General features: G+C 39.6%; 2 protein-coding genes across 13 annotated transcripts in view; one reads left to right on the top strand and one right to left on the bottom strand.

Moving 5' to 3' along the window:
* Positions 1-26153, top strand: part of FYCO1 (FYVE and coiled-coil domain autophagy adaptor 1) — a 45410-nt gene that overhangs the window by 13248 nt on the left and 6009 nt on the right. For 8 of the 12 annotated variants that reach the window (XM_021531258.4, XM_021531260.4, XM_085573282.1 and 5 more), the window contains 12 exons: positions 2290-2396; positions 3265-3408; positions 4155-4248; positions 4611-7241; positions 8042-8134; positions 9184-9302; positions 10200-10367; positions 10765-10914; positions 12333-12538; positions 12851-12995; positions 21665-21748; positions 24562-24657. In XM_021531258.4, coding sequence (XP_021386933.3) covers positions 2290-2396; positions 3265-3408; positions 4155-4248; positions 4611-7241; positions 8042-8134; positions 9184-9302; positions 10200-10367; positions 10765-10914; positions 12333-12538; positions 12851-12995; positions 21665-21748; positions 24562-24657 — 4037 coding nt within the window. The remainder of the gene's footprint in view (positions 1-2289; positions 2397-3264; positions 3409-4154; positions 4249-4610; positions 7242-8041; positions 8135-9183; positions 9303-10199; positions 10368-10764; positions 10915-12332; positions 12539-12850; positions 12996-21664; positions 21749-24561; positions 24658-26153) is intronic. The other 4 variants (XM_085573286.1, XM_085573287.1, XM_085573288.1 and 1 more) reach the window with 3 other exon arrangements.
* CXCR6 (C-X-C motif chemokine receptor 6) lies at positions 608-19006 on the bottom strand (the record flags this gene model as incomplete). The annotated part of the gene is given in 7 exon segments (XM_085572834.1): positions 608-18108; positions 18110-18446; positions 18449-18552; positions 18554-18692; positions 18695-18752; positions 18754-18874; positions 18876-19006. Coding segments are annotated over 7 exon segments (1080 nt in total), but the record flags the coding sequence as incomplete, so codon positions are not given.

Here is a 26153-nt window from a genome sequence, read left to right on the forward strand (position 1 = left end):
CAAACTCCTAAAAAAAGAATCAGCGATCTCTTTCAGGTAAGTGGCAGACTTGGGCCCATAAATTAAATTACACATGGCATAAATGTATGTTTGTTATTCCCCTTCATTATAGGTAGAAATCAGCAGCAAATTTTTGAACCTGTCTGGATAGAACATAAAGGTTTCCAAATTTCCTCTTTTTTGCCTACGAGCAATATTAGTTGACTTTCAAACCTGGAAATGAACAAAAAGGAAAAAGTAATAGCAGTTAACTTAAAGAACAGTCAAACATTCAACAGCATAAATGCCTGTTCTGCTCTGCTTGCAGTGCTTCTAATATTAGGGTGCATGATATGCTAGAGAGGTGGAGCAAGGAAGCAAATAAGAATAACCTGGAAACTGTTATCTGTTAGTTAAGCAAAGGGCCTTATTCTTGAGAGCAGTAGGTGAGCAGTGGGTTCTGGTCATTCCCCTTCCCCTTTCCAAAGGTGATTACACTGAATACACATCTTTCCAAATCTTTACAGCCATACACTGCACCTTAGGTACAATGTTTGCTGTCAACATGGAAATATTGTCAATTCCAGACACTCTGCCTCCCTGATTTCTAGCAGGGCTCCAGCAGGAGGTGGCATGGTTTTGTTTCTTAGTCAGATAGTCTTTAGCTACTTGTAGCTCCATATTTGTAAATATTTTCCTCTGATTCTTACAATGTACGATTTTTCTGGTCTCTCCATATTGCTTACAGAAAGTATCACAATTTAAATTGATAAACCAGAGGGAGTAAGGATAGGATTCATTCTGTGGCTTCCATGGTTTGGGTGGGTTTTTTTTGTTTGTTTGTTTTGTGGTTTGTTTTTGTTTGTTAGTTTGTTTTTGTTTTGTTTTGTTTTCAGTTCTTAAGATACTACCTAAATATGCCTAGTTAGGAAAAAACACTTATAAGCTTCTGTACATAGAATAGGGACAGCATCTCCCTGAAGAATGTTCAGATATCTTCAGGGTGCATGAGGGTGAAAAGCAGGTGGTAAATTAAATTTGCTGTTTCTGGCATACTTAGTGCTGAGGGACTGTGGCATTTTGCACATTGTATCCTGTAGAATTCAAACCAAAAATTGGTAAAAAGTGTTGCTATCTTTGCTTCACATTTCATTCAGGGCCATTTATAAGGAACACTTTTGTATGTAGTGGGTTACTGAACTAAATGAAGAGCCTGTGTTACTTAAGAGCAGAAGCCCAGTAACAGCAAAAGCAGGGAAGCTGAGGGTATTACTCTCACTTCAGCACAGTGGAATACAGATTGGTGGGAAAGAAAGCTTGTGTGGCCTTTGAACCTTCTTTCACACTAACCTTTCAAGCAAAATTTACATTAACCTACTAACTTGTACCTCAGCCTCTCTATTATTTGTCTTGGATTCTATTTTAAATCATACATGTGTTTGCTTTGTTAGTTAGATGAGCAGTTAGGTGAGAAATTCTTTCATCACACTCCTTTTCCATTTCTAAATTGATTACTGACTTTGATGGAAAGAAGAAACAGAACTATTCCGTTTTTCACTATTTGGCAGGACAGAAAATGGTTCAGATGTAAAAATAAAGTATCAATTTTTTAAGTCAATAGCTATAAAAAAAAAATCAGTACTGAGCTTTGTGATCCCCCTTATGTTGATTTAACAGCTGTCTTCATAAAAAGATCCATTAATTTTGGTCATGCAGCTGTTCTTGGTCTGAAAAAATAATTAAATTTTAATCAAATTAATGGCTAAGTATTAAGAAAAGCTTTCTGCATTGTGTGGGGTTACTGTGTCCATGGGGATGTATATTTGTATATGTATACATCTTTGTTCTATGACTAAATCTTTCCTAAAGCTCTTCCAGCTGTGGCCATACACATCTTCAATAACTTAAGCTGTCACTTCTGTCTTTGCTGGGCACACTGAGATTTACCTTATATTTTGAATTGTTCTTAATCTGTAATTGTTCATAGTCTGTACTCAGGTACTCAATATATTAGATGACTCATTGGTCCTGTGATGCCTTTTATATTATTATAAAGTGGACAACAGCCAGCTGTAGAAACAAATTCATCATTCTGAAAAGATTCCAGCCAATGACAGACTTAGGAAAATAATAGCAGAAGTAGAAAAGGTGTTTCTTAGTAGCAGTTCTCACTGGCTTCCTTTACAACTTTTTTATTTATAGTGGCTTATTGTGAATATTTTTGTGTTGCTTTGTAGGCTGTTCTGGCCATATCTTTACATGATCACAAATGATATTTAACTTTCTTTTCTTGTGGTTTCTCCCTTCCAGCTACGAACCTCTCTTGGAAAAGGAAGAGCATTTCTTCGTTATTCCCTGGTTCACCAAAGGCTAGCAGACACCTTGCAGCAATGTTTTATGAACACTAAAGTGACCAGGTGAGTAGCAAAGTGCTTTTTTAGCTAATGGGTGTCTGCTCAGTGTGGTCAAGCAACATCACCTCATAGTTATTGAAATAAATTGAAACACTTCCAATTGTTTGGCTTAGAGAGATGGTAATAGGATATGAAGGATCATAGACCTTTTGGCCTGGGTCACTGGTTCATGCCTATCTTGGGCTTGTAAAGATTGAAAGTTATTACAGCTTAATACATGTGGAGTGGGTTATGCTGATGCTTCTGTACATCAGTTTCAGAGAAGATACATTTGTAAGTATTAAAGATCCTGGGTTTGATGGGCTATTCATCATGAGAGAAGATTAATTTGGATATGTTGCACAAGGCCCCAGAAAGCATTTGCATATATCTGTGGATAGTCACACAAAGAAATAACTTGCTCTTAAAATTCCAAAGATAGTTTGTATTTGGTTGGAGAGATGCTGCTAGGGCTTTAAGAAAAAGCCAGCTATTTTCATGATGTATTTAACTCTAGGTGCTTCTTTCTGTTCCTCATTTTTGATGTATTAAATGTGTGCTTTAGTTACTTACTGTGTGATTATCCAGTGTATTGCAAATATTTTGTGTTGTCAGTGATTTGCCCAATCAGTAGAAGAAAAAATATTTTGTGCAGGGATTCCTTTAAAGATATTTATGTGGAATTAATTAAATTTGTTTAATTTCAGTGACATTGAAGGGATGGAATATTGTTTGGTGGGTCTGGTTGTTTTCATTTGTGTTTAGAATACTGTATCATATTTTTTTTGAGACGGAGTAAATAATGATGTAGGAGGTTTTTGTAAAAGAAACTGCTGTTTCCCTTTCACCTGTGAATGAGTATTACTTCTCTTTTGGTTTTTTTGTTTTCAAGTGACTGGTACTATGCAAGAAGTCCATTTCTGAATTCCAAAATGAGTTCTGACATTGTGGGTCAACTCTATGAGCTCACTGATGTTCAGTTTGACTTGGCATCAAGAGGCTATGATTTAGATGCTGCTTGGCCAACATTTGCCAGGTAAGATGTAGCCACATTGTGAGTTTGTATTAACAAGGACATAAAACACCTGCTTGCTAAAGATTCTGTAAAAGCTTCTGCTTTTGAGGGTAGGAGTACTTGTGTTGGAGTAGGTATATGCTTTTTCCATGTAATTGATCCATGACCAAATTGCCCTGTTTTGTCTTCAGTATACTGAGCACCAGGGATGAGAGATGATGTTCTGTAATATGGCACTTCCAGTTGCCGCAATTTTGTCCCAAATCCCAAGCTATTCTCATCTATACATACACAAGAATAAAACTTCTTAGCTTCCTCTGTTTCAAGAGCTGAGACATGTAGTGACTACGCAGCCACTGTGCTTCACTTGCAGCCACGGTGATCCCGCCTACAAGTGGGGGATAACAAAAACTACCAGGTCTGGTCCAGACCCGGTTGTAGCAATGGGGGTTTCTTAGAGCCACTTGCTGCCACCCTTTGGTTGAGCGGCCACCATACAGCGACACAATTCCTTAGAGCAAGAGTGCGTTGGTTCTTGTGGATGAGGGAAGGGACAGCTACCAGCCCCATCACCCTTTATAGATGCCTTGGCTATCTCTATCTTATTTTTCATCAACTTCAGTGGTTATTGGCCAAGACAGCAGGGGCAGTTATGTTCTTTTTTATGTGGTAGTTACCACTAGATAAATCTTACATATACAAGTAGAACGACACATATATATGTGCTTAGACTTACCTTAGATATTGTTTTTCTGTGTGATCAACAGGAGGACTCTGTCCTCACTTGGATCTTCAGCATATTTATGGAAGCCCCCAAGTCGCAGTTCCAGTATGAGCAGTTTAGTGAGCAATTATTTGCAGGTAAGCAGATTGTAAATAAATGGAGAACTTTTATGATGGTTATGTGTCTCATAATCTAAACTGCAAAAAGCATTTTTAATTAAAAGTAAAGGGAATCGTATGTCAGCTACTTCAACTTAACATGCAAATCTTGTAAAATAAAAAAATATGTTCATAAGACTACCTACAGATAGGTATGTTTTCATTTATCTTTTGGGAAAACAAGCCCCATTTCCTACAATGTGATATCTTGTGGTGCTATGAAGGCAACACACCATGTCACTGTACGCTAGGAACCTGAACTTGCTCTCATTTGAGCACACCATTTAAATGAATGTTTAATGCGGCTTAAACTTTCTGATTTTCCCCTTCTGTTTGTTTAGGCACAAGAGTTTCCTTCCAGCCCTGATGTAAATAACTCACTAAATGTTGAACACCTTGAGGGCTATGAAGAGATGCGTTTAGAACTTGACCAGGCTGAGCTGAGGCAGAGGGAACTTCAAGATCGTATTCACCAGCTAGAAATTGAAAACCAGGAGCTCCAGGCAGCTGTCAGCCTTCAAAAGGAACAAGTGCAGGTAGAAAAGGAGAAGAGCATTAACTACAGTGAGGAGAACTCCCGGCTGACAAAGATGATCACAGAGTTACAGAAGCAGTGTGAGGTGTCACACTCCACTCAGAGCACTGTGCATGACCTGCAGAAGTGCCTACAGTCACTGAAACTGAGTTCAGCAGAGCAGCAGAAGGAACACTTAACAAAGGTGGAACAGCTGTTGACCAGCAAGGAAGATTGTGCCTCAAAATTGCAGGTTTCGAATCAGGAGCTGGAGACCTCTAGGGCTTTGATTGCTGTGAAGGATCTTTGCATTGATGAGCTTAAAGCCAAGCTGAGTTCCACAGAACAGAAGAACCTCAACCTCCTTGCAAAAGTTGATGCTGCCTTGGACGAAAAGGGACAGCAAGCCACAGCCCAGTATGACTCTGCCCTACAAATACAGGCACTGTTAGAGAAGCTTCAGGAGATGGAAAAGGAAAAGGCAGATATGGAAAGACTCAATGCTGAACATGCATCTCAGCTGAAAGCAGCAAGGGAGGAGCTGCTGCTGAAAGAACAAGTACAGAAGGAACTGGAATTCAGATACAGTAGCCTTACTGCTAACTCCAAAGAAGAGAGTGAAAAGCTGACTGGGAGCCTGGAGACAATGGCAAAGGAAAAGGATGCACTTCAGAAGGCACTGACTCTGAAAGGAAAGGAGATGGCTGAGCTCCAGACCCAGGTAATGGGGTCACTGGCTCAGATGGGTTCACTGGAAAAAAATCTTGAGGAAACCAGGAAGGAAAAAGAGAAACTTGAGGAGGAGTATGCTAGGAGAGAAGAAGCACTGAAGCAGGAAGCCCAGTCGCAAGCAGAGCAACTTGAGCTACAGGAGGGTCGCTTAACAAAGGTGAGTCAGACTGTGTGTAGCCTTCAGGAGCAAAACCAGAAACTCATGTCTGAGAAGGAGCATCTCAGGCAGAAAGTCAAGGAGCTGGAGGAGAAGATGGAGCAGCAAAACTCTGCAGTGAGCGAATTGGATGAGGAGAGCAGGAAACTGAAAGCAGAGAATGAGAATTTGCAGCAGTCTAAGAAGAAGATGGAAGAGAAGCTGAAAAATCTGGAAGCTTCTAAAGCTTCCCTAGAAGCCGATGTAGCCAGGTTGAGAGCCTCTGAGAAACAACTTCAGAGTGAGATAGATGATGCCCTGGTGTCAGTTGATGAAAAAGAGAAGAAGCTCCGGGATGAGAACAAACAGCTGGATGAAGACTTGCAGAATGCCAGGAGGCAAAGCCAAATTCTAGAGGAGAGGCTGGAGGCTCTGCACTCAGAATATGAAGAACTAAAGCAAAGAGAAGAGACTTCCAAGGAATCTTACACCTCACTTGAAGCACAGCTGAAGAGTGCCAAACAGTGTAGTTTACAAATGGAAAAAAGCTTGGACACCTTGAAGGAAAGCAAAGAGTGTCTCCAGTCACAGCTCACAGAGAAGCAAGTAGAACTGCAGGGCATGGAAAGCCAGTGTCAGCAGCTAAGAGCAGAAGCTGAAAGACACAGGAAGAAAGCAGAGACTCTTGAGCTAGAAAAGCTCAGTGTTGAAAAGACATGCCTTCATCAGACAAAACTTATAGAATCTCTCACATCAGAAAAGGAATCAGTGGAAAAGCAGCAACTACAGCAGGCAGCGTCCCTGGAGAAGGAGGCAAAAGAGCTGTCCTTCAGACTGACCATGAGTGAAGAGCAGCTGGAGGTCAACCGAGGTGAAGTGTCCAGGCTGCAGGCAGAAGTCCTCGATCTGAGAGTCAAGCTTCAGCAGGCCACTGATGAGAGAGAGAGGATGAGAGGTCAGCTGGCAGTCACTGAGACTGTCTTGAGTGAGCAGAAGACACTTGTCCAGCAGCTGAAAGAGCAGTGTGAGTCTCTCAACAGAAATCATGTGCAAGAACTTGTGCAATGTAAAGAAAGGGAAGAAAAGCTCAAAAAAGAGCAGGAGAGAGCAGCCCATCAAAAAGCTGAGCTGGAAAATAGTTTGATTAACCTAAAGGAAGAGCTGTCTAAGGTTAAGCGGTATTTGGAAAATGCTAGAGTGGAAAATGAAGAAAATAAAGATCTCCTCCACAGGACCAACACTGATATGGCTGAACTTGGTATTCAGATTTGTGCCTTAACCTCTGAAAAGGTGGATGCAGAAGAGCAGTTGGCCCAAGCCACAGAAAGATTCAAAGAGCTGGAAGAACAGGCAGCAGAGCAACAGGAGAAGCTGGAGCTTGACATCTCTAATCTCAGAGAGGAGAACAAGAGCCTGCAAGAGAAATTAGAGGAGGCTCAAATGTGTGCTGCAGCTGTCCCAAGTCTGCAATTGCAGCTGGAGACAATAAAGAAGCAGGCACAGAGTTTCCAAGAGACCAGCCAAGAAGAGCTGTCTGCAATAAAATTTCAAATGAGCACAGAGATTCTAAATTATCAGACAAAATTCAAGGTAAATTAATGTAATTATTATAGCTGAGGGAGCTGCTTTGCCATCTGCTACAGCAATTACTGCATGAAATGCTAAGGTTTGTGTGGGTCAGATTCTGAGACTAACATGCAACCAGCCTTAGCCTGGGAATCTGAAAATATCTCTGTGCTCATGATCTAGGCCTATCTGAGGTAAAAGGGTGATGTAAAAGGGTGATGATTTCTTACACTGGCACTGAAGATGGCATCTGATGTCCCTCTGGTCACAGCTGTGGTTGTTTCCTTTTTTTGTAGGAACATTTCAAGACCTGTTCCTCACACCTATAACACCGCTTCTCCTAAGAACTGATGGAAGGAAACTTAGACCAGTTGCTTTTGCATTTAATTCTCTCATGTATTTTTGTTTTCAGCTACTCAAGGTAGCAGCTGGAAAGATCAAAGTGTTGCTTTCAAAAAAGCATGAGTCAGCCCTGTGTATACGAAACAGAACACCTAAAGGCTGAAGACTTCATTGTGTTTGCTTTGCCATTCTGAAGTGTCTAAGATTGGTGGTTGCTCAGAGGGTTATGCTACTGCATGGGTTTGACCTTGACTGTGCAAAGTAACAGTAAAACACAGTCAATGTGCCACCATAAAGTGAGTTTCCTTGATTCTGAGAGTTGGGTGTCTTTTTAGCTGTCTTTCATGAGCCAGTGGCACTGCATTTATTCCATGCATGGCAATAAGAGCACTCATAATTCATAGCTGGGAATTTTGTAGGTGAAGGGGTGGCCTTCACCTTCACTGGAAGATTATTAACTACTGGCTCAATCTCTCTGCCAGGCTGTCAGTGAGGAGTGTGGGAAAGTAAGAGAGCAACTTGAGGAGCAGAAGCGACAACAGCATGCAGCGGAGGAAGAGATTACAGAGTTACAAGTAGGTGCTTGATCTGAATTAAAACCAGAGGTGTTTGTGTCAGCAAGCATTAGTGTTACAACTGGGAAGGCAAGCAGCATTTCTGATGACTGGCTGTGAGTGTGAGAATGCCCTTGTATAAATACAGGTGCTGCAGACAAAATACTGGGCAGCTGATAGCCACTGAAGCAGAGATTATGAAAAGCATGATGTTACTTAGGATTTGTCCTGCCTTGAAAGCTGGTCAGGTTCTATGTAAGACCTGGCTATGTGTTCTTTTCTCAAATGGGGGTGTGGGTTTAAGATGTACTTTTCTTAGACCCTGCATTCCCATACAGCCACATATGTAGATCCATCTATTTGTAGGCTGCAAAGGGCACTGAATTAGAGAATTAATGTGGCTAAGAAATAACCCAGCCAGAAAAAAACCCCAGAATTTTTGCAATAAGTTTTTCAAACAGTTGAGTTAGAAGGGTCATACAGAGTTGTAAGGAATTCAGAAAGAAGAAAGTTAAGATTACTGGATGTGGCCTTGCCTTCTAGGGGAAATACATACCTTTAGATACAATTAGCTATGTGCCCTGAGGACTCTAAGTTTGACAGACTTTTCTGGAGAGTCTAGCTGTGAAAGAAGTTGGGTTGTTTTTGATTGCCCTTCATATTTCATATAGGCTTTAATAAACAACATTTTCCTACTATTTAATTTTTCTCTTTTTAAGCTTTTAGATGGCGAAAAAGCTTTCAGGGTGTATTCTTTTTGCCATTATTTTTGAGATTTTTCTTGATGAAGAGGCAAACCCTCAACTGATATGGACTAACAAGAATTACAGGCTTAACACTGCCTTACTTTAGCATTTATCCCTTATTCAGTGTGACAGAAGTAATCAGTCACTAGTACACAACTAATTACTGCCTGCTTATACAATAATATCTTAATTGGTCATTTGGCTGTAACTGATTCTTTTAAAACTGATTCTTTTAAAACATTTGTTAGCTGTCTTGATAATTGTCCTGTGCATTGTAAAGTCTTGTTTTTATATGTAAGGAAATACAGTAATTCATTTTATTAGGCTGCAAACACGAGTTTGTGCAGAAAGCTGGATGAAACAAGAGAGCAGCTGTCAGAATCAGAATCTGCTCGGCTGCAGAAGGAAGAGGAAGTGACTTCTCTTAGAGAACTCTTGGAAAGGTGAGAGATTGGATTCTTTACAGAAGTTGTTAATTTGTAGGCCAAGCAAGGGGACAATAATCAAAACATATTGAAAATCACCACAGTTTATGTCACAGGGTTTATATAGAACAAATATATAGAACAAATATATAGAAGTGCATGAGCACTGGCAGGGAATATCAAATTGATACTTCAGATGAGAAATATGGAAATTATCCAGTACATGTGAATGCACTGTTTAGTTTTTACTGTATTGTTCATTTAGCTGATATAAATTCATGCAAGACATTTTTATAGCCTCTAATTAATCACAACATTAAAACAATATTGGGGGTTTGTTGTAAGGAATGGAAAACTGGTACTTTTGGACAGTTTGTTTTTTCTCTCCTCTTCACGAAGTTTCAGGGAATCACTAAGAATTATCTGAATGGGACCATATCCTGCATGTCTTTGTCAGGTTTCTTATCAGCTTTAATCATCTAACTCAGGATGTGTTTTCAAGGTCTGTAACATGGACCTGTGTGGCATGGATAATCTGGCTGTCAGAAACCTACAGCCGCTTCATGGGGTGTGGGCTCACACAGAGTCCAATAAGTTAACCAAAGCCTATGTATTTTTATATATTTGTGCTGACATCATATGTGTTATTCCTAGTTGGTAGCAATCATAAGCTTTACTGTAAGCAGGACATCCAAGAAATTGCTGGTTGCTGGCTGTGTTCACTAGATAATGGATCTGTGTGCATTTTCAGTGATGCAGAAAACTGGGGAGATCTCTGTCTAGCTCTAAAAAACATGCACACTGAGAAAAATTTCACTGAAAGTACCTGTTTATCAGGGTGGATGAGCCCTTCTTCCACAGGAAAGACTTGAATTTACATGAGCTAAAAATTATTCATAACTGCTTTTGTATCAGGATCCAAAAAGAAGCTGATGAAGCAAAAGAGAAGATCCTGGATTACACTGAGAAGCTCAGCAAGGTGGCAGCAGACAAAGATAGCAGTGATCAGAAGTTATTTGCTGAGCTGGATGATCTGACAAGAACAAAGCAGTTCCTTGAAGAACGTTTGATAGAACTTATCAGGTTGGCATCAAAATAAACAGCAAGCAGAAATTAAAATCCTTGCTTAGGATGTTCAGGGATACTTCTTAGTAAAGGCCAAATTCATTAGCAGTTGAAATTTTGCATTTCCATAATATAGTCAAAAATGTAACACTCAATAATATCTCCTTAATTTGCTGTCTGTTTTGAAAAAAATATGTAGTTCTCTGCATGGCATGTGTTCTTCTCCCTGTCTTTGCAGAAGCTTCAGTAGGTTATTTGATCTATCTTTATGTCTGACAGCTCCTTAGAATTTTAGGAGCAAAGGAATTTTTGCTGTGAAGCTTTCACCAGCATTCCAGTTGAGGTTAGTTAACAATAAACCAATACTGGGACAACTTCTATGTATTTTTCCTTTCTTTTAACTGTGTCATTGCAGAGACAAGGATGCTTTGTGGCAAAAGTCTGATGCTCTGGAGTTCCAGCAGAAGCTTAGTGCAGAGCAGAGGTGGCAGGGGGACACAGAAGTTAATCACTGTCTGGACTGCCAGAGAGAGTTCTCATGGATGGTGCGCCGACACCACTGCAGGTCAGTTGTTGAACTGTATTGCGCTGTTCAAAAATAAAACTCAGTACGGTTGTCTAAGTGGAGGAAATATTTCTTAATGTTCACAGTTCAGTGATCAAAATTGTTGATACATGACATTGTAGAGGTTGAAAGAACACATGAGCTTACAAGAGGATAAAACATTATTGGAAAGATCCCTTGACATGTATTAAGACAAAAATCTGAATGTAACTCTGACTTGGGGAGTCTCTTAGTTTCTCATTTCTGTAAACAAATATGATCACACCCTGTATAGTGTGTTTCTTTGAAGGACTGTGCACTGCTCTGTTCTTGATCTACACAATATTCACTAGGATGGCTTTGCTACTGTGGTAGAAGTATTCCAGAGCAAGTTTCAACATGCTGTGCAATTCTAAATTTGTTTACTTACACTAGATATGTTCAGACATAATTAAGTATTGCAGATTAATTTTTTTAAGTGGATATTAAATTATTTCCCCTACTGTTAGTGTTAACTATCCAGTCTAGATTTATTAGAAAGTATTTAAATGGGTATATTTCAGGGTCCTAGTGATATGTTTGGTTTGGCTCTTTACTGTTCCTTATCCTCATGACCTGATTTGTCATGTAAGGAAAGGAGGAAGCACTGGAACTGTTTCCATTTCACATGAAGGTAAACAACATTCTGTAGGGATTAATGAATGGTGAAGTTATTTTGGATAACAACTTCCAAATTACTCATTTCTACTAAGGTCTCTGAAAGCTGCTTGTGTCTTCAACTAGTAATGATTTAAATGATGAAGAATCATTAAAATTTCCTGAGTAGTAATCATCCTTGATGGATGCTTTAATTCATTAAAATTTTAAAATGCTCATTAAAAAGTAGTTGACAAGTTTGATACTGTGAGGCTTCAAAGGGGAGAGGGCGGGATGAAAAAATGTACACATATGTATCCAATACTGGATTCTTTTCCTTTCTGAAGGGAAGAGGGGTCGTTATGAAACAGAGACATACAGATGTGTTTTTAAAGTCCTTATAATCAAATCAAGTTTTGTTCTACCTGTCTATGAGATTTGGCCTGTGTAGTATTAAGTTAAGTTTCTTCTTACATACTTAATATAAATATTATTTATTTGCACTTTCTGTTTGTGGATATTTGATTCTTTCACTTTTTTTTAAATTATTTTTAATTTTTTCTATTTTACCTGTTTATTAAGGTAGCAAAGTGTGAATGTGAATTTCTGTCCTGTGCTTGTCAAGAAGACTTGCTTCACTTCAGAAAGGAGTGTGGTCTGTTACAAGTTCTGCCAATGGGTGTAGCTTTCATGCTTTTGCAGAAAACAAGACCATTATGAGAGAGCCCCAACCTCTGTCACAGAGATATGTTCCGGCTGTGTGTGGTACTTTTCTAACGCCTCTGGTTTTGAATCATTTCTAGAATGTGTGGCCGCATTTTCTGCTACTACTGCTGCAACAACTACATGGTGACAAAGCTTGGTGGAAAAAAGGAGCGTTGCTGCAGAGCTTGCTTTAATAAGCCTAGAGTCATTGTGGACAGTACAGATGACTCTGGATCCAGTGCCAACCAGGAAGGATCACCAGCTTCATTGGAATCACCTGTGTCACCATCTGAGAGAGCTTTTGGTTAGTTTATTGTTTGCATGCTGTGGAGAAATAAGTACGGCTCATCTCCTGATCCAATGACTTGCAGGAGGTCATGGAGAACTTTCAGGGTGGGACTGACCCTGTCTTTGATTGATATTGAGAGAAACATTAATGTATATTAAATGAGTGTCAGTCAGACCAATATTTTCCATTAGTTCTAATAGTTATCTAATGCTTCTGTTAATGAAGAGGAATGGCCCAGGCTCACTCCTTAAGGGCTTTGCTTGTTTGTTTTCCAGACAACCAGCTAATAGTGTTCATGTTTCTTCTCATGTTTTTTTTTTGGCACAGTTGCAAGTGAAGCCTCTAAACCACCAGATGATGCAGCTTTTGATATAATCACTGATGAGGAGCTGTGCCAAGTACAGGAATCAGACTCTCTGCACAATGAAAGTCAGATGGAGAGAGACTCTCTGGATCAAAGTGTGACAGATCTGTGAGTAAACACTACTTCTCAAAGAGGGGACTCTTTGGGATTGGCTTTAGAATGTTCTTTTTTTCCCCCCATTCACCGACAGTAGTTTACATCTTCGGTGTAAAGTGAAGACCTCTGTTCCCAGGCCACAGGTTCAGTAGAACAACACAAGATAATTTTAGTCCATTTGCACAGTCAGTATTCAATCTAGTAAATCTAAAGCACTCCATGCTCTCTCTCCACCTGCTTCACCACAACACAGGGGAGTAGTCCCAGCTTTGTGCTGTCATCACGCCAGCTGTCACTATTAAAGTCAGCATTCAGACTCTCTGTGTTTCTAGACATCCTTACTACCTTAGAGATGACAGCTTACAGAAGAAAAGAACAATTATGTAGCTACATTTGGCACAAGTTTGTTTTCTTTCTGAAGAAAATGGGAGTGAGTACAGATTTCAATAATTTTTTTAATATCTATTTCTACATAAATTACCAATGAAAAGGATTTAAGGGCATCTGAATATTCAAATATTTGGTTTGCAAATGACATTGTAGTATTATAGTTTAATTTGTATTTATTTTAGACAAAAATACTGTTTTACTATTGTTCAGATATTTTCAAACGTTTTACAAAAATGCCATTCTTTAAAATATATTGTCTTTTGAGAAGAAAAAAACAAAAAGAGAAATTTCACCTAAATTATATACTTGCTTTTCTTCCAAGCAGATAAATAGACAGGATAAATCTAAATGCTGAACTGAAAATAGTCACAGAGTAAATAGTCTGCTGCTGAGAAAGCAGACTTAGACTCTTGCACCCAACAGACACACTTCCGGTATAAACCACAATGACTTGCAGTTTGGGTTGAAGACAGACAGTACAGACTTGTTTATTTGGTGAAAAGACTTTTCAAAATTCTACATATTTGTTTTTTGGTAAATACCTTAAATGTATTCTGCCTACTTTGTATACAGTTAACACTGACAGTGTATTTCTGCTTATAGTGTGCTGAGCAGACATGAATGATCTCAGCTTCACGGTGCCCTTGTGAATTTTGTGTTGCCTTTGTTTTGCAAAAGTACAGTTCGTGGTGGTGAATTTTTGTTTGTTTATTTGTTTTTATGAAGAAAAATGAAGTGTACCACTTCTTTTAATTCAAGCTATTTGCAGCAGGTATATTACAGGTGAGTTAGCTCTGGAGAAAACAATCATGAGGAGAGAAATAAGTGTGAGTCACCATTTGTTTGCATTTGAGATAGGTCTGATTTCATCTTGTCTGACAAAATATTCAGGTAGGAAGAAGAATTGCCACTAACAAGGGGATACTATTCTTGAGGAGCACCCATGGAACAACTTACTTGCACCATGTAAACTTTTAAAGGTTGTCCAGCTTCCCTTGTTGTGAGATAACAAGCAGGAGAACCAGGAAATAGTGCTTTATCCCCTGTTGCTTTTTGTTAGCAGTTTCATGAGCAGGTGAATCCTGTGGCTGTACTTTGAACCTGAGACATTCTTTGCAGAGAGCACAAATGACACCTGCCCTTTCCCATGACACCTGTAATGTTTGGAAGGCTCAGGCTCACTAGCCTGAGCACTGGAGGGGAGAATAGCCTTCTTGCATTGCAGATGACTTATTGATTGTGGGTTTGTGTTATGGGAGAGATCTAGAAATTGATTCATGAGACAGATGATGGTGTGGTGCCTGTGGTGCATGTTAAAGAAAAATAGCAGAGCACAGTGCTGATTGTGACAGCACACAGGTCTTCTCACGTGTTTCTGTGGTGAGGAGTACATGTGTAACAAAAGCTTGAGTTTCATTTAGCACAGGAAGGAGCAGGAATTGCAGCATGAGATACTTTGGTTGTTTGTGAGTAAATGTGCTAGAGCCACTGTATTGTCTGCTGACCTTCTGTCCTGCCTTTGACAGCAGCCCATGAGAGATGTACTGAAAATTTTCCACTGTGTTTTCTCCCACACTTCAAGGACCTTCAGTTCAGTGACTTTCTGAGCTACTGATTTGATTGCTGCAGATTTCTTGGCTGTACTGGGCTGACCACCTTGAATTTCATGTAGGCTTATCATCTTAATTATTTTTCTTTCTAAATTGTCCAGCTAAATGTGACCTATTTCTAGGTGGAAACTTCAAATAGTCTCCACTGGAATTCCAATAATGTTCTCTTTGCATGAAATTGAAAATTTGGAGTAGAATTTGCTTAGATATAGTGTCTGGGGAACACATAAAGGATCCAAGATTGTGGTTGCTAGATGTAGGTCTGAGGAAGCTTTCAGGCTAAACTTCTTTATTGAGATCTGCTGAAAATAATCCAAGTTATTTTGGTTTTGCCAAAGGTTTGAATGAGCTGGTGGAACCCTAAAAATGAGAGCGATGAGCAGCCAGGAGAGGGAAGGGAAGGGAGGCTTGTTGTCCAAGTAGAAGATATGCAATTGACACGCTCTGTTGGCATAGTTTCTTATGATCTCACTCTGGCTGACAGCAGAGATTTTTCACATTGACTATACCTAGAATACTAGGTGTGAGTGCTTGCTGGACTGAAAATGCAAGTTGGTCCTCAAAGTAGTGAATTATCTTAAGGGACATTCCTGTTCCTATTTTCCCCCTTTTGGTGCCTTATTGTACTTTTACTCTATTTTTCACTTGGTCTCTTCAGTTAGCCCTGCTACTGTTGTTCTTTCCTTAAAGTGACATGAACCAATTACAATAAAATTCTTTCATAACAGCAAATCTTGAGAGGCTGCCTTTATTGGTGCAGGTCAGTTGAGAATCAATTAAAACTCACCTTAGTCATCAACTGCAGAAGTGTGTTGCAGAATAAGAGAGATGATTGTACCAGCATAACTCGGGCCGACCTTGAAGTAGCTGTTTCCTAAAGGTTAGGATTAAGCTGCAGTTACTTAATCCTTTCAGGTTTGTTATGTGCATTTGGACCAACCTGATCAAAATCTTGAATGTGAGAAGCTGAGATTAATTGTGCCATTGTGATACATCCTGCTACTTCAAGGCATATGGATTTTCTTTTGAAGTGTTGTGTTTTTGAAGTCTTATTTCTAAAGCATTCACATTTGCATATTGTACTCCAAAACAAAGGGCTCCAGGATAAACCAATGCACTGTGTTTCCATTTTTATGTGTTGTAGGCATAACATGCCTGCAATAAATGTTGCAGCAGCAAAATCAAGATCATAAACAGCAGAAGAGTGAGAAAACCCAAAGAGTGAAAAAAACCCAAAGCCTGGTACAGGAACAAAGAGTTTATTCACACCTTGATAGTGGTAGAAAGAACATCTCAGCCTTTCTGCACAGTGGTTGCTTTGGTTTGGATTGTTTTTTATCTTGATGACTCATAACACTCTTTGCTGGCCTAATTAGAGTTGGTGTGGCCGGGCAGGGTGCACTGTAGCTGAAAGGGAGAAGTGAATGTGGTCTGAAGCGTTCCCTGCCCAGTGCAGAACCAGCCAGGAAGGAGAGGGGATGGAAACACCTCTTGCCACCTTATGCTGGCAAAGCCTGCAGTGCAGCTGTGTGTTGAGATGGCACCTTTATACATGCCATGACACCACATTGCTTTGTAGCTTTGATTTTAAGGCTATTTCACTGTGGGAGAAACAAGAGATTGTGTACTGAGGAAAGGATTACCTAAGGAGCTGATTCCTAAAGGGAAAAGTGCTGAGATGGGCACAACTGCTGCCAAAAAGGGTCAGGTTCTTCTGCGCTGCAGTGCTCTGACAGGAAGGCCTGGGTATTAATGGGGAGTAAAGGAGCATCCATAGAGTGTGGTTTTTGCAAGAATGGTTAGAAGCAGTTAAAATTGGTATTTCAAAGCTGTAATGCAAAAGACTTTAACCCTTTGGGCCAGACCCAACCCTGTCTTTATTGCAAGCAGTCCATAGCTGCATAAAATCCTCTCTTGACTCCTCTGCAACATCCCTTCTTTCTTTTCCCTGTTCCAGTCTCCACACCTGCTCTACTACTTTGTGCAAGAGCTTCTGCACACTTTTCTGTCCCCTCCACATCTTTTTCCCCTCCAACTGGGAAGTGAAAAGACCAGAGGTGGAAAGGGAGAACTGGTGGAACAAAGTTGGAAAAACAACTAAGGATCCACTGTTTCATGACAAGGGAACCAATATGCCAGGAAAAACAGACTGGAAAGATGTCATGATGCAAAGAATGTGTGGAGAATCAGGATGTGAGAGTTTGCATCTACAGAAACACAGCTCAGTGTTGGAGCCCGTGTGTGTGTGATATGATATTCTTGGTGTTCACAAGGGGCCTGGTAATCTGGCAACATGAGCTCTGTTATCAGATATAAGATACAAAGATGTGTATGGGACATTCAGACTGTGAACCTGATAGTAGGTGAAAGGCAGATGAAAATGCTGCTTTATTACAGAAATTTTAGATGAATGCTAAAGGATTTTGCATACAGACCTTGTCCTAGATGGAAAAAAAAAGCCCAAAATATCAAAAAACAAAACCCAACCACACATGAAACCCAGCATTAAGATTGAAATATATATGTTTAAAATTCAGGAATTCTCATTAAATGAATGGGCTGAACTAAAATACGTAATATATTTGAAACAATTCATAAAAGCTTTCATTAACAAACACCATTCATAGAAAACCAACCGGCCAGAGGTTTTGGAAGTCAGGAAATTTAAATTACCTTTTTTTCATGTCATGAAAAGTGGAGTTTTATCTCATTGTTTTTTATACTTTTTGAAGATCTTCTGCACTGTTAACTCAGTTACCAGCTTGGACTGAAAAAGCAGGAAGCAATGAAATATGATGAAGATAGGTTGATTCAAAGCTGATCACAGTGTTTTACTAATGGTGTTTCCTCTTTCACTCAGACTCCCTACATCAGTATTTACAAACAAACAGAAAAAAAGAAGCTGAAAAATAGTTGCCAAATTTTCTAGGCATTTTTATAGTGAGTACATACATAGTGAGCAGATGCTTGTGGCATCTGCACTGTATAAAGCAGTAAAAGATTTAGAGTCTTCCTCTTTGGTGGTTTGCCACTGTTGAGCTGTAACTTGCCATTTGGCATATCTTGATTTTTTAATAACTTTGTGTTAGCACTTCCTGATTTTCATTCCTGTGAAGAAATAGAGAGTTAAGACAGGCATAAAAATAAGCAAGAGCTTTTGTTATGGTAATTGTATATGCAAAGCTGCTGTTCAATTTAAAGCTCCAGTCTATGATTTTTATCAATCTGAAGAAAGTATAGGGTATATGGGTAAGAATAAACAGGACAACTACAGAAAATATTTTTATAGATTTGTTCTTTTGAAGACTTTTAGCACACAGTAAGGTTTTAATAATTAGTGAGTAGCAGATGATCATGGCTAGCATGGGAATAAAATAAGCAAGAGTCACTTGGATCTCTTCAGGAACCAGTTCTCTGTGATAGTTTGGGTATTCTTCCTGACATATTGCTTTATCAAAATTGACACCTCCCAAAAACCAAAGTGTGTTGCAGCAAATGCTTGTGAGATCACTCAGATCAAGACAGAGATTAATTTGCCCCATGTCATTTGTTTGGTTTAACACATGTGCTTTGGTGACAAAAGTAACAGCAATAAGCTGGTCAAAGGCGATTGACATTAGAGTTAACATTGAAGTGCATACAAGCCCCATATAAATATGACATGTCACAGTACCTGGAGTCCACTCCTGAGCAGCAGAGTATGCCCAGAGGGCAGCATCCAAAGAAAAGCCCAGTCAGCTATAATACCATCAGTATTCAGCAAAAGTATCATCAATTTCTGTCAGTGTCTTTAGTTTCATATAGAAACTTAGTATGACAAAGACCAGTGCATTTCCTGCTAGGCCAAGGATGAAAACAGCAAAATACATATGTGGCAGGAAGACTGTTATTAATATGAAAATTCTCATTTCTGTTTTTATAGGGATCAGTGATGGAGAAGTTATAATGAAAGTTAGCACTATATTGTAGTTGCCATGTTGCCTTTTTTTTAAAGGCAGCCTGGAAGGAGACATATTGAGATTTTTATTGCAAATAATTAAATCCTAATGCAAATAATTAAATCCTAATGCATCCAGGAGACAGACAAAATCCTAAGTGCTAACAGATAAGAGTTGTAGTAAAGCATCCATAACAGACAGAAGTGAATCTATTTATTTGCTGAAGAGGATTATCTTGACATTCAAGACCCAAACACAACAGCTGGTGGATTTGAATACATCATCTGTTACCAGATTTATACTGATGAGGACTCAAAAGCATACTCAAAAGACAATTACAAAAGGGCCTTCTGAAAACAATAAAGGATTAAGCTTTCTAATACATCAGTGATTTAGTTCTTGGATTGAGGTTTCTGGGGAAACCCATGACAGAAATAAAATTTGTTTTGCTAAATTTACCATTTAGGCTCAGGATGCAGACTCTGAGCATCAGAGTTGTTTGGCTTGAGTTGGACCTGTCCCAAAAAGCAGGATTTGAGTCTCAATGAGTACTTCAGAACTTGTGTTTCAGTTAAGCCTCATCTTGTTCTTTAGATGTCAGTCACATCATCAGATGGTGGCATTTCTTCCTTTCCCCATTTCAAGTGATTTACTGAAACATAGAGGATTTTCATTAATGCACTACAGTTGTATTACTCTCAGAGAGAGGAGTGACCAATTCTCTGTCAGCCCTTTCCATCACACTCCCTCTCAGCCGTGGCTGGGTTTTGCAGTGTCAGCTCTCCAAGTTAAGGAGAGGCTTAACTCATTAAGCCTCAACAGCCCTGCAGTCAGGTCTGTTGCCAGAACATAAAAGTAACAGCCCTAAGACTAGTGATCTTTGCAAGTTGTTTACCTGGTAAATTAAATCTTTTGCAAGGTAAGATTAGCAGAACTCACCTCTGATTCAAGATTGGCTGAAAGGCCTCACCCAGTGAGTTCTAATGTACAGCAGTTTGAGTGTCCCTTGGTTCTGCAAGAGAGGGCAACACTATTGAGAGAAATGAGCCCATGCAGGCAGATCTTTTCAGCAGCCTGTGCTGCCATAGCTGGAGTGCTTCTGGGACTCTGACTTGTAGAGCAGTGAACTTGTATCTCTCACTGCTTGAGTTTGGTACCTGCAAATGCATATAAAGAAAAACAGCACTGATTTGACTTACTTCTGCAGCATCATTTATTGAAAGAGCACTACTGACACAAGAAATGTAAGGCTGTGTAATGCTCTTTAAAAACTGAGTTCTCCCTTGTGCTTCATTGCATGTGGTAGCACTTTCTCTACCTCTAAGCAGCAAACTGGGAGCAATGTGCTACATATTCACAGACTGCTCCTGTCAAACAGAGGAGCAGCTTTTATCAGTTATTTTCAGATGCAGAATAAGGTATGAGGATGACACAGCAGTGGCTATGTGGTAACATACGGGTTGTGTGAATTTATCCCTTATAGGGAGTGGCCTGAGCGAGTAGCTGTTACTCCTGGATGGGTCAGTGTGAAGAACATTTGATTGTAAAGATGTGAAGGGCCCTGGGTGCAGAAACCACCCTGGCTGCAGGGAACCTGTAGGCTCTAGGATGGAGCAACCTCTGTGGAGCTACAGGCTGGGCAGGGAGGGCTGGGCAGCAGCTCTGCTGAAAGGACCAGCGGCTCTTGGTAGATACTGATGTAAACTCAGGCCAGAAACTGTTTCTGCTATATCTGTCCTATAATTCTGCCTCAGTTTCTCTTAACAGCCTCTAAAGAATTGTGTGAAAAGAAAATTCAAAGGTATCTTAACTAGTATTACCCACAGAGGTGGCTGTAGCCCTGGTAATCTTACAGGCTGCAGTATTTGGGCTATACTGGCAGCAGCTTGTCAGTAGTTTTAGTGTTGATTTCCAGTTGTCTGTTTGCTGCCTCCTGCTGGGAAGGGGACTTGAAACCACCCTTGTAATCCCTAATTGCTTGTTCTGAACATTTTCCAAATGCAATGTTTAAAAGCTATCTTCATCTCAGAGCCTTTGCCAAATGTCTTCCTTATCACCATAAAAAAACAAACAAAAAAAATTTTAAACATATTTTGCATGTTGTCACTTGAAACACATCCTTTATCATGATGCTTTCCCTAGCTTGCTTTCTCTGTATTGTCTCATCTTGAAGATAGAGTGTGACCAGTTTTAAGTCCTTGTGTATTATTTGTTGGTTGTTTTTATTTGTTTCATACAGGATGTAGCATAGCTAAGTCATACATGCTTTTTTGAGAAATAGCTGGGATTTCATTTATAGCAGTAAGCATCTCACTCATAGCACACAGTGATAGATCTTCATCTCCATCCATCTTTTTCTGTGTAGTTTTGCAATTGTCTGTGTGACGCTTCCCCATCTCAATGTATGTCAGGGTTTACCCTTAACACTTCCATCTCTTTCCCACCCATACACCTTCATGCAAGACACTGTCTTGCACCCTGTTAAAAATTCAGTGAGCTCTGTATCCCCCTTGCTCCATCCCAAATGATGCCTCTTTCTTGTCAAGGGCCATCTGTGGTATCCTTTCTTCTGATCCTTTACTGTCCTTTTTCTATTTTTACTGCTCTTTGTTGGGTTGGAGAGGAAGGCTAATAAATAAGTTAGGGTGCTTGGGGTGGGTCTGACCTGCTAGATAACAGCAGGCCCAGGGAATCATTGGTGCACTTCAGCATAATGCCTTTGATTGTTTCTTTGCATTTTCAGATGTGTTTGCTGGGCTAAGCAGCTGTTAGGGGCTCTGTACAGCCTCCAGTCTCCGTTTCAGGTTTCTGCCTTTCACACAATTCGGTAAGACTCTCACCTGGATGACAGAAGTTCTCTCCAGAAATCATTGCACTGCTGACAGGCAGATGGCTTCTGGGATTTCACTGCTTAGCCACCTGAAGCCAACACCTCTGACATGTAGCTACAGCTGTCAGAGCTAAGGTGTTTATGAAGACAGAAAATTGCTGAGTCTACATTTGAACCATCTTTTTTCAGGTTTTAATCTAAAAGTGACTTCTAACTTTTAGCTCCTCAAGCCATTTATGATGCTGGCCACAGTATTTTTAGTATCATATGTAAGAAATGCTTTTTATGTATAAGAACAGGCACAGTGGACAAGGCCATCCACCTTAGAGACAGAGACCAACAGCAGGTGCCTGAGGAAGTGCATAAGAACAAGACAAGCATGAAGCAATAATTCTTCACAATGGTCTATCAGCTTCCAACAATCTATGTCTTGAGGCTTTGCTGAATCAGAGCTGTTCTCTTCTTGTAGTGTCTTTTTCCATATTTCAGTTCTTTCTGCTTTTAGCCCCATTTCATTTCACTTTTAAAAAGAGGAAGAAGTGAAAGAATATAGACTGTTTAAATAGATACACCAGAGGCTGCATAATTATAATCTGGGGACCTGGCAAGCTGTAGGAACATCCTTAGTGCTAACACAAAGGGTGAATGGGTCATGCAAGAATAAATTCTCTTGTCAGAGGAAAAATGCTCCAGTTGAATCATGATACTGTTTCTTTTATTATAGCCTACCAGACCTTAGTTTAGACTGTTAGACTCAGTGAGATATCATAAAGAGAAGGAGGATTTTCTTTGTGATTATAAGGCACTTTGGTTTAATGCACAAATTAGGAGATGTAGCATTCCCTTAGCCTTAGATATGTGATGAATATATTGGTTGGAACAGCTAAGTGGCAAGATATCTCCTAACCACGTACTGGGTTGCAGCAGAAAGGAATAAGCAAAATTACGTGTTAGAGAAGCACATGAACATATATTGGTCATGGGATTTAATCTACATTTCAGGTTTCCAAATGAAAGATGAAATTAATGGACTAAATCAAGAACTCTAATGGCATTGTGTAGTAAATCATGTAGTTTGACACTTCTGGAAAGCCAGTGATTGTGTAGTTGTCTTGCTCTGCATGAATTCAAAGCTGTGAAATTAAAGCTGTGTAGCTGTGGTGGGATGGGAGACTTATGTGGATTACAGCATGAAGCTGGTTGCTGTTCCCACCGTGCAAGCAAAATGTATGTGTAGGTTTACAAACTATGGTTTAGTTTTCTAGTTTGTTGTTTTGGGTTTTTTTTCAGAATCAGTTTTCTTACCTGGTTGTATAAAGATAGTTAACAAGGAAATTATTTGCATCAGTTAGTATTTGCACAGATGTTGTACTAACCTTTATGAACCAACTTGTAGTAAGTACTTGATTCTTACATTCCTTGTACAATTCTGGTTGCAGCTCAGGTTTTAGCATTTAATTACAGACTTGAGTCTCCCATGCACATCCCAGCTGTCTCTTTAGGGTATTAACAGTAGTGGTGTTACTAAAGAAGTCAAGACTTATTCAAGACACTGCAAAATAAAAGAACAGGAATATTGAGATAACTGTTCAGGAAATGTATAGACAGTGGGTGCAGTTTAATTTGCATCATAACAGTAAATTCATCCTGTTTCCAAACAATAATGTCACTAGACTAAACTGACATGTAATTGCAGGGTGTTGACACAGTATATTCAGATACTGCTCATAACCACCTGAAGGAGATATTTTCTCATGCTCTTCTGCTCAGCAGTGCTGCTTGTAGAACAATGTCCCATTGAATTTAAAAGAAAATGCTAAACTGTGCATTGATTTTGAGAATTGGTCTACAGCAGGTGTGGCAATTATGCTCTCTTGGGGCATTACTGAACTTGATGGTTCAGAAGCACATATTTGATTAGATTCCACTGGTTTTTGGAAGGAAACAACCAGCTGATTCCCTGGAAATAAGAATCCTTGGTATTTTTTTCTGGGATAGGTTAATTGTCTCAAACTGCTGGGATGTGGAGAAACAAAAAAAAAGAATCAGTCAGAGAAGCTCTAATTTACTTGGGAACTATAAGCATTTGTTTCCTGACTCTCAAACTCATCCTTCTTTCTGTGTCCAGCCCTGTTAATTCATAGCTGGTGCTACTCCAGTGTCCACCCAGAGCATACACGTTTTTTGAGGTTCACTGCTCATGGGACACATCATGGTGTGGAGGAAGCATCCTGCTTTGTCATCTTGTAACAGTACCTTTTGTGTATTTGTGTTTGAATCGTGCAGTATTTTTTGAAATTTTTTTATAAAAGAAGACACATGGTAGCAATTCTACAGCAATAGAATATGTTTTGTGTACTTTGTCAGAGTAAAGAACTGGGTAATAACCTCCCAGATTAAATCCAGGGAGATGTCTTACACTTTTGCAAGCTTTGTTTAAGGGACAAGTGCAGACTGTTTTGCTTGTGCCTGCCGTTCAGGTTCCCACTTGCCAGAGAATCTTCAAAACCTGTCATCATCTCAATAAGAAATTTATGTTATGATTGCAGGAAAGATTTTCTGGATGTATATATGTATTCCTCTTAGCTCATGAAACCAGTATAAAAACAGTTTTATGTTTGTGCAGTGATGCAAAGAAAGGGGCTGCAGTTTTGCCCAGATTTTTCACTACAATGGGCCAACTAAGAATCCTAGAATTTGGTATCAGGACTATCAAAACATATCTATTTTAGGAAGGCGTCAGCATGAAGATCATATTTGATCACATACTACTGAGAGAATCATGATTTTCTTTCTTTTCCTTGTTCTAGAAACAGCACATGTAATTCTTCAACTTTCGATGAATCCGAAGACTGGCAAGTTGCTCAAGATGCTGAGATATGCTTGTTGAAGTCAGGAGAAATTATGTAAGCAGAACAATTTCATTGCTATAGGTGAAAGCATAAAGGCTGAGATACCAGCTATGTGAGCACAAGCCTTGCAGGCTCCTGGAAGAGCTGTTCACTTGTGTCCCACAGTAGAATTTGTTTTGGGGAAGATGAGAGGGTGTAACTTGACTATGCAGAGCAGCAGCAATGAGCCAGGTCCTCTCTCTTCAGTCCTAGAAAACTTCAGTGCAACTGGGAAATAAGAAGGAAAGATTTAGGTCCACATCACATGAGAAAACATTTCCTATTTTTATTGCAGGAATTGCTGTCAGCATGAAGGGGGTTTAGAGAGAAGGCTGTGCAGTTCTAGCAGTCTCTGAAAGAAACTGCAAGGGCAAGTCAGGGAATGCAGCTCTAGTCAAACCTCTGCCAAAGGGACGGAATTCATGACCTTTTGGAGCACATATCTGTTATTTATCAGTGGCTTCCCAGAATCTGTTTTGCTTGCTCTGGTTGATACATGCCATAGTATAAAATTTGTTTGTCTAAGCCTCAGCTCAAGATCTGTGTGTACTGTATGTGCACAGTTCTCTGCATATGTTCTGCTCTGAAATTCCTAGTTACATGCAGTACTGATACAGCATGTCTCTTGCACAGCCAACAATGGAATCCAATGTGTGGAAATGCACATGACTTAGAGAAATTCACTTTTGCTCACTTTCCCCTTAAACCTAGCTTTGAAATTTTGCCTTAGTTATGGGAAAGGTTTTAAACTTTTGACTGCAAGGAGATAAGTCAGTCCATGTTTCAACCTTGTTGCTGCTATTCAGAGATCCAGTTAATGAAGCAGTAACTAGAATCATAGCTGGGCTGTAAGGCAAAACCAAGAATGATACTTATTTTATTAAAATCAAAGGTCACCTGAGACACGACAGGATGGTGGCTTACTCTGATCTCATTGATATGCAAACAGTTTATTTGGCCTGAAAAGTGACAGATGAGACTAGTTTTAGTTAGGGTAATATAGGTAAGATCCCGTGGATCTTAGAAATTACACCAGAAAGTGACCAGTGTTCTCCTGCTTCAGGGCCTCACTGATCACAGTCTTAAACAGATGCTAGACTGAAGTCAGCTCATCTAATGCTGTAGGACTCTGCATCATCCAGATGCTAAGAATTTCCTTTTCAACTGGAAGTATTTTGAGTCAGATTTTTGCATCTTGGTTGAGTAAAACCGACACAGATGTACTATTAAGCGCTTCAGAACAGAGCTGCTGTTCACATTACGTCCACCTGTCCCCTCTGAACTCTGATCCTTCCTGTTTCCTGTGCAAATTTTTAGATTCAGCTAGGAAGGTGAATAAACCAGGTCACTTACTTTTTGTTTAAAAAGAACAGTAGAGGGCAGAACTCTTTTTTTATCTGTAGTAACTTTATTCCAGCACTGGTTTTCTTCAGTTGAAATGAAATAAATAAGTGAACAAAATCTACTTGTGCCAGAGCAGTGAGGGTTCTTAATATCATTCAGCTTTTTTG

This window comes from Lonchura striata, chromosome 2 (assembly GCF_050655825.1).
Source record: "Lonchura striata isolate lonStrDom1 chromosome 2, ASM5065582v1, whole genome shotgun sequence".
Classification (NCBI taxonomy): Eukaryota; Metazoa; Chordata; class Aves; order Passeriformes; family Estrildidae; genus Lonchura; species Lonchura striata.